At 32.2% G+C, this 8,707-nt stretch overlaps 1 protein-coding gene across 1 annotated transcript; it reads left to right on the forward strand.

Moving 5' to 3' along the window:
• The first annotated feature begins 2,223 nt into the window (after positions 1-2,223).
• On the forward strand, positions 2,224-4,745 carry LOC112509892 (acid phosphatase 1-like). The gene is made up of 3 exons (XM_025115089.1): positions 2,224-2,650; positions 3,681-3,890; positions 4,373-4,745. Exons 1-3 carry the CDS (start codon positions 2,241-2,243, stop codon positions 4,542-4,544), a joined length of 792 nt encoding a protein of 263 aa, XP_024970857.1. The 5' UTR covers positions 2,224-2,240; the 3' UTR covers positions 4,545-4,745.
• Positions 4,746-8,707: the final 3,962 nt, after the last annotated feature.

The following is an 8,707-nucleotide window of genomic DNA, read 5'->3' on the forward strand; positions in this document are numbered from 1 at the left end:
TTTAATTTTGGACGATCCTCTTAAAAAACCAGAAAGATATTGTATCCATGGAAAATCTATAAAACAACAAGTGTGTGTAATTGCATTACAACAGTATAACACTGACTTTTACAAAATCGAAAATGATCTCCCTGAATTTTCATTACAAAAGTGGTACACAAAATACCAAGGGAAGTTATTCTTATTCAAGCAAGTTTCAATAATACCATTATGACTGTTACAGATGTACAGATCAATCGTTGCTCCCCAGTCACTTAGCTACGAACTTCAGGGTAAAAAAGCCAAAATAAGTSATTTTAGCCCTTATAAAAAGAAAACTTATGGACCGTGCGAGTTATCTGTTTCGATCTCCATTTTTCAACATGGGAATACCGTAACCCTGGGAACCTGGGGCCTGGCTATCCTTCGTTTGCGGTCGACATTCCGGCTTTGGTTGTTGGTTGGGCCGGTTTAAGCTGATTTCTACACGATTCTTTTAAAACTATCATTATTAGTTTAGCTCTGGCGAATCAACAATTGTTTTTCTCTTTGTTAATTACTTGTACATAATCGTTGTAAAAAATATAACAGAATAAAAACTATGAATATCCGAACATTTTGCAAACCGCAAACACCAACAAACTAATTACAAAAGCCTTCAAAGAAGCATTTAACAATTTAGGACGGTGTTATGTCCGATTAAGGTCATTTTTTATACAAAATAGCAGTTTAGTCGAATGCGAAAGCTTTTTTCGTAAGTTTGAGGGTAGGTCTCGGCCAACCCTAGGCCTACGTTGGCGCTGCCAATGCTTATAAGAGGTGTTTTTTTTGTCGTAAACTGGGTTGTTGTCAGTGAGGGAGCCGAAACGGTAGAGGTGTTGTCATTGTCTCTCTCCCTCTGTACTTATAATTAGGGATGTTCAAAAACTCGATCAACCCAACTCAACCCAACGTCAAATAACTCAACCCGAAGCAACCCGATGTCTAATCGAGTTTTAAAATTTTCAAACCGTAAGTATTGGGTTGATATTGAGTAACTATTATTTGAACTCAACTTAACCTGATGAACCTGATATCCTTTTATTTCTTGGATTTAATATGATTGTTGAATTTATATTAATATATACTTTAGACAATTACACTGTCACGTACGCTCTTCATATATACATATTTTCAATCTATTTTTCATCTCTATATAATTCATTCGTGTATATGTTCAGTAACTGTGAAACATATATATGTAAATTGAGAAAATTAATTGAATGTGATATATGTAATAAGTATGAATGAGTTGTATCCGATGGTTGATGATGAATAAGAAATTATGAGTAAAGAAATAACATATTCAAGTTTAGAAGAATATTTTAATATACCAAAGTATCGACCCGACTAACCCGATCAACCCATACGCTTTGGGTTGGGTTAGGTTGCATTTTGGTTTGGGTTGGGTTGGGTTAAGATTTTCAAACCGTAAGCATTGAGTTGAGTTGTTCAAATGTTTTCAACTCGATCAACTCAACCCATGAACAACCCTACTTATAATATTATATTAATATTTTATTATTTAAAAAAAATGAGAGATAAACGTAGAAAATAAATCAAAGTACTCATTGTTTAACAGAATCTTTTTAACGATTGAAATTTAACGAGATTAGTTCTAATGATTCAAACTGGGAAAGTTTGCAAACGACGATAACGACGATAATGAAAACTGTAATTTTTAACAAATCATATGGACAAAAATGTAATTTAATCTTGTATTTAATTACAAATTTGACATGTGATTGAATTATAAATTTGATTTTTTAGAGTAAAATACGTTTTTCGTCCCTATGGTTTGTTAAAAATTGCAATTTTCGTTCTTGTGGTTTGGAATTGCAGTTTTTATCTCTATGATTTGTAATTTGTTGTTATTTTTATTCTTATAATTTACTGTTGCTTCAGAACTTGTGGTTATAATTTGTATTTGGTCCCTTATACTTAATGTTAGGAAACTAGAAATTAGATTAGGGACCAAAATAATAATAAGTTATAAAATATAGAGACGAAAATCACAATATCTAAACAACAGGAACAAAAGTTGAAATTATTTACAAACTACAGGGACCACAATTGTAATATACTCTTTTTTTTAATTACAAACCCCTCTTTATGGCATTAATCGTAATATATCAAAAAACGGGACCCCTTTTCGCAAACTAAAACTTATATAAAGCGACGTCGTATAGTACCATTTTCACAACTCAAACATACGACTTCCCATGCATTCGTCACCACAAACCATGTGCTTCACGTTTCTTTTCCTCATCGTCACCGTCGCAACTGCCGCCGCATCTCCGGCGACTCCGACAAACATCATCCACTTACTCATGCCACATTCCGGCTCCGGCGGCCACAAACACTCCTCCCTCAACTGCCTGAGCTGGCGGCTCGCCGTCGAAACTAACAACTTCCGGGGGCAACTTGTTCCTGAAGAATGTGAAGAATATGTCGGCCATTACATGTACGGATCACAATACCGGAAAGATTGTGAGTTCGTCGCCGACGAAGCCTACAAATACGCCGAAGGTCTTAATCTCACCGGCGACGGGAAGGACGTTTGGGTTTTCGATATTGACGAAACCACACTTTCTAATCTCCCGTATTACGCTCGCGATACCGTTGCTTTCGGGTATAAAATTATTCGAAATCGTCGATTTCTATATTCGTAGGGACGGAACCAAAAAAAATTTCATACAGCCGACACTGTATAAAACAATACGGTTGCATATTTCACGAAACTAAAAAAGTTTACGTTACAAAGGAGGGATCTACCGGTGGCACAAGCCACGGTTTCGTTTCTCCGTTGTTGTGTAAAAAATATAGGGTTTGTGAAAAGTCATTACAACAAAATTGGTTTTATAAGACGTTTAGATTGTCTAAACGTACTGATAAAATACTTGATAAAACTTAGGTTTATAGGACTAAATTATAAAACGTCATATCCAAAAGTGTTATGATAGTTTTATAAGATGTTTTTAGGCGTTTTAACAAGTTTTTTATCACGTTTTTAAAATAAAGTATTCTATTAGTTATTTTATAAGACACTTTTGAGATTTGTTCTATAAACTCATCTTTTTATAAGACTTTTGGATAACGATTTATTTTTAAGCATCCTAAAAATTTGTTAAAACGTCATATAAACCTATTGTAATCTTTTTAGTATGACGTTTTTGGTTTGGTCATATAAACTTAAGTCGTATAAGATACTTTTTTAGGACGTTTCAACATTGTAGACGTCCTATAAAATCAATTTTGTTATAGTGAGTGTCACTATATCAATTTGTTGCGTGTGACCATGTATATTTTGAAACTACACTGAGAACACAAGTTTCCTTTGTTAGAGTTGGTTTGTTAGACTTTTCTTCCCCAGACCCGATTCAAAATCATATTAGTGTTATTTTATTAGTTTTTAGTTTTTAATTTTAGATTTTAGATTTATTATTTTTTTAAAAGAACTGCAACAAAAGACTTGAACACAAGGTCTCATATATGAAAAATAATGAACTAACCAACAAACCAATGATAATTTTGTAAAAAATATCATTATATTTGTTTCTTATAGTCAAATAGTGTCGCCGCTTAAAAAAAATTCGGGTCCGTCCCTGTCGAGATCGAGGTCTATTAGTTCAATTTCTTATGGTTTTTAATGGATTTTTCAGGGCGTTACCGTACAATGCGACGGCGTTTGACGAGTGGGTGGCGGAAGCATCGGCACCGGCGATCCCATCGTCTCTGATACTGTATAAGAAGCTTATAAAATTAGGGTTTAAGATCGTGTTTCTCACCGGAACAAACGATGCTTTCAGTGAACAACGTACCCAAAACATGAAGGCAATTGGTTACACGACATGGGAGAAAATTATTTATAAGTAAGTAATTAATTCATTTTATCAAATAAAATTTTCGATCATTAAAATGGATTGTTGCTAACAGACGTTTACCAAACGTTTACCGACAATAATCTCCGTCATCGCTTACTTAATCGGGTAACATCTCGGTCATCAAAAAAGACTCTTAGTAGGAGCATCCCAACAGCTATGTTCTAAAATAGATTATTAAAAGTTAAAATCTCTAAAAAGAATTGCATTCAACTCCAACAGCTACCGAAGCAAAAATATAACATAAATCTCCAAAATCTCTATTTTAGCATAGTTGTTGAAGACGCTCTAAGCGTCTATATATCCTCTGGTAAGCACTTACCAGGCGAAACTCTTAATCCTTATTTTCTCTCTTACTTGGTAAGATTCAGGGTCCTTGCTATGCTCACCTGAAAAGGTAAGTGACTCGGTAAGCACTTTATTTTAAGATTTAAAAGGGTTTTACATATTTTAACAGTATTGAATACGTACAGGCAACCTAATGATGGGAGCGGTATAGTGTAMAAAGAAGCCAAAAGGAAAGCGTTGGAAGAGAGTGGATACAGAATTCGAGGTAATATGGGAGATCAATGGAGCGACTTGCTTGGAAGCAACCCCGGTGATCGTACCTTCAAAGTGCCGGATCCAATGTACTATATCGGTTAATTTTAGAAGCACTGGTCATCTTTTTACCTGTTAGGCTAAACCAGTGAGAAACCATGTGGGTTAGTTGGTGGTTCGAGTTTTCCGGTATGTGAAAATAAGGCTAGTCGAAAGTCAAGAAGTTGGTGTTCAATGATTATCGGATTAAAAGTTCAATCCAGTATTAACTTGAACTGGGTTTTATAATAAGATCGGTTTTATAAATGTTGATATGTATTTTTATGAACTGTTTTGTAAAAGAAATTAGGGATAAAGAATAAAAACAAAATCCCGTATCAGACAGAGAGAAAGAAGGGGAGAAGGGAAAGTTTCGTTAGGAACTCGAGAACCATCCACAATACGCCATATGTTCTTTTTAGGGATGAATTATTTATCATCAATAACACATTCATAATGAATATGAAAGTGTTATTCATCATGAATTACACATTCATGATGAATAACAAGTCCATATTTATTTTGTCACGTATTGCGTTGTGGGGGTACCCGAATTCATAATCAATTTTAGGTTTCTACTATCTATTACAATACAATTTATAACACAATCTCTGACACAATTTTTTAAGTGTCATGTCCGCTTTAGAAATTACTAGTGTTCCAACCGCGCGTTGCGCGGTAGTCATAATATCATCTTCAAAAGAAATGTTATAGATTAAAAATTTGAAGTCCACTTCTAAAGAGAAGATGTGTGTGGCAACTAATCATTACCATCAAAAGTTTTTAAGAGAAGTTGACAACAATTTTAGAACCATATGCTAATTTAAGTTATCTAACTATGCTCGAGAATGGTGTTACAAAGTATTCTACAAATGTTTGACTAATTTAGTAGTTTGTTTAATTAGAAGTCACAGTTCTAACTGAAATCTCATATAAGGTGACAAAATCACGATGTTAATTTTGTAACAAATTTAATTGAAATCTCATTTGAAGTTATGAAAAAGAAACGTTTTATAATATTTCAAGTGAACATTAGAGTAGTGTGTAAGTTATAGCAACAGTTATAGATTTCAAAGCGCATTGTACTGGCCGTAGGGGACTCAAGCCTTCGTCGATTGAGAGGAGATCTCTTTTAGTCCGGTCTTCTTTTCTCTTTTGAGTCAGGTTCTTAGTCTTGGGGGTCCCCAAAACAGAGTGAGAACTAGCCCTTTGAGGAGCTCTCTAAGTTGGATACTATATTCCGCCTACACAACTACCTTGCTAAGACAACCCTATGAGGCAAACCTCATTATTACACACAAAGGCATCCAATCCACTTTTCATATACATCTCATTTTGTTCAAATCTTTCAACATTTCACCAATGTGGGATATATCTCAAACTCAACCACAATTCACCAACACCTCAATACTCTTGTTTCTTTCTTTTATATATATATATATATATATATATATATATATATATATATATATATAGATTCTCAACTACAACGACTTATTATCAAATTTGTGAAGTGATACCTCATCATAAAAAAATGAATTTAATCAAATAATTACAAAAATACAATTAAATATCCTTTACTATAATTTGATACCAGTAATTTATTAATTAAATAATTAGGTGACGATAACAACGAAACTACAATTAAATATTCTTATTTTATACCAAAAACCAATTTTCTATTAAAAAATCATATTCACCGGTCACCACCACCACCACAATATATTAAGAAATCCTATGTGGCGATAAGAAATCTATTAGAAATCTCTCTCTATATATATATATATATATACTAGGTTCGATTCCGTGTATTACACGGAGTAATATAAAAAAATCATGTCAGAAAACTTATCTTACAGATATGAATGATTATTGAAAGTATGATGCTACTTCAGACTTTTACTCTCGAAATAACTTTGAAGAATCACTATGAAGATTGACTCTTCAGACTTGAATTTAAAAATGAAACTATATTAATAATTAGTTAAAATAAAGTTAACACTAGAACAAAATTGAATTTAGAAATGAAACTATATAGTAGTGAATTGAATTTAAACTTAGAAGAGCGTCTGTGTCAAAACTTGAGACGAAATTTAAAGACCTTGAGTTCAAAGTTATTCAAGTACCCAATATCTTTGAAAAAAGACTCCATGGTAAAGCTTGCATCAGAAAGAGCAAGACCAACCAGAGCTTCTCTAATTTTTTAAGGATCAGAGCTCCTCTGGACTTACCAACCAAAGGGCCTGATTCGTCTATCCAAAACCTCTGGGTCAAGAACTTTTTTTCAATTGATTGTCGATGTCTTATATTTTCAAATATTTCAAAACACAACTTTTTTTAAGCAAATACATCTTTTAAATCGAAAAAACTTTTATTAAGGGTTCGTTTATCAAACACTTACCCGGGTAAGTGTTTACCAAGTAACTTTACCTTACCCAATGAATATGACAATGATCAAGAATCTTACCTAGTAAGAGGGAAGACAAGGACTCAGAGCTTACCCTGTAAGTGCGGGCAATGACTCTTACCATGGTAACTGCTTACCATGTAAATTGTTGCATATGATACCTTATTAGTAGACTAAAATCTTACCCCATAAATAAGTGATAGTGTTGAATTTTTCAATACACACTTACCCAAATAAACATTTGGTTAACGGCCTTTTATAAAATTCAATTAAACAAATATATGAAATCAAGTGGGAAGGTTTGATCCGCCCCTGGTTATATGGAAATACAACTAATATTATAATAATTTGGGAATTTCACCAAAATAATCAAAAAAATATATAATATATTAACAAAATAGTCTTTTTTTCAAGTTCTACCAAAATAACCACACGGATCGTCCCCGCAGACATGTTTGACCATAGGGGGCAATCAAACCCTCTTTAACCAAAAAAGTACAAAAAAATATTGTTTTTAATTAATTTTAAGACCCAGATGTATCTAATTTATGAGACAAATGATCATTTTATTAATATATCAGATATATTTTAATCATTTTGACTAAACAAACCCTAATAATTTCAATGGATAACGTAACTATAACGCATGATTTTAAAGATCTCAAATGACGTCGTTTCACCCATACCAAACTTCATTTGATAAATAAAAGCATACAATAATTTTAAACTCATTTTATGCTAAAATAATAAAAAATTGAAACTGAGAATAAGAAAAAAAGAAAAAAAAAAGTGTGACCGCCAATATGGTGAAGAGAGATGGTATTTGTCGGTGTATTAAGGATGCGTTTGGTGTTCAAACATGATAAGAATAGAATAGTTGTTCAGTATTTTGATAAGACGGAACTGGACAGAGCAAAACAAGTAAAATGATCAATTTACAACTAATGCATTGTTTATATATTTTGATTAATTTATGTAATTTATTAAATTATAATAAAATAATTGTTTTTATAACAATATATAACATTAGAAAGTTTTTGTCAAAAAAATTAAAATGACACCAAAATAAAAAGTTTATATAGTTTCCAATTTTTAATTTATCCATTTTCTACATTATTTTTATTATTATTAATATATAATAAATTATATAAATTAAAACAAATATAGAAATTGTATAAAAACAATATTTTGAGGACGGGTCCGTTCTACTTTGTTTTTGTTTGTTCCACATAAAAGTTCTGTCAAATATAAAACAGAGATTCATGTTCTCTTCTGTCATGTCTACTGTATCAAACACACCTTAATTGTATTGATATGAGGGATTAAACGTACGAAAAATCAACTTGCTTTTGTAAAGTTGTTTATATAACACTGTATTTCCCAATATATTTTATTTGAACCAAATTTTGATTATCGACAATTCCAACTGGTTGTACATGGAACCCTCTCCTGGACACCATATGTGAGGAGACATTTTATGAGGTGACTTTTCGGTCATGGCAAGCGGATGGATTCAAACCTAAATCTGTCGTGCATTGGGTAAAGTCACATTGACCCTTTACCAACTGAGCTATACGCATGAGTACTCAAACTCCAATTAATTTTTATTATAGTATTGTACTTTAAAATGTTACTTATTATAACAATAAATAACATATTACCTTTTAGAACGGTTATCCAATGATTATGTTTCTTTCTCATACTAACTTATAAATAAGATGTGTATATATATATATATCTATACTATATTATAAAGCATTTGGCTAAAACTCTTAAAAACTCTTAAACTCTTAAAACTCTTAAACTCTTAAAAACTCTTAAA

Source organism: Cynara cardunculus (genome assembly GCF_001531365.2).
Source record: "Cynara cardunculus var. scolymus isolate 2C chromosome LG 3, CcrdV1, whole genome shotgun sequence".
Taxonomy (NCBI): domain Eukaryota; kingdom Viridiplantae; phylum Streptophyta; class Magnoliopsida; order Asterales; family Asteraceae; genus Cynara; species Cynara cardunculus.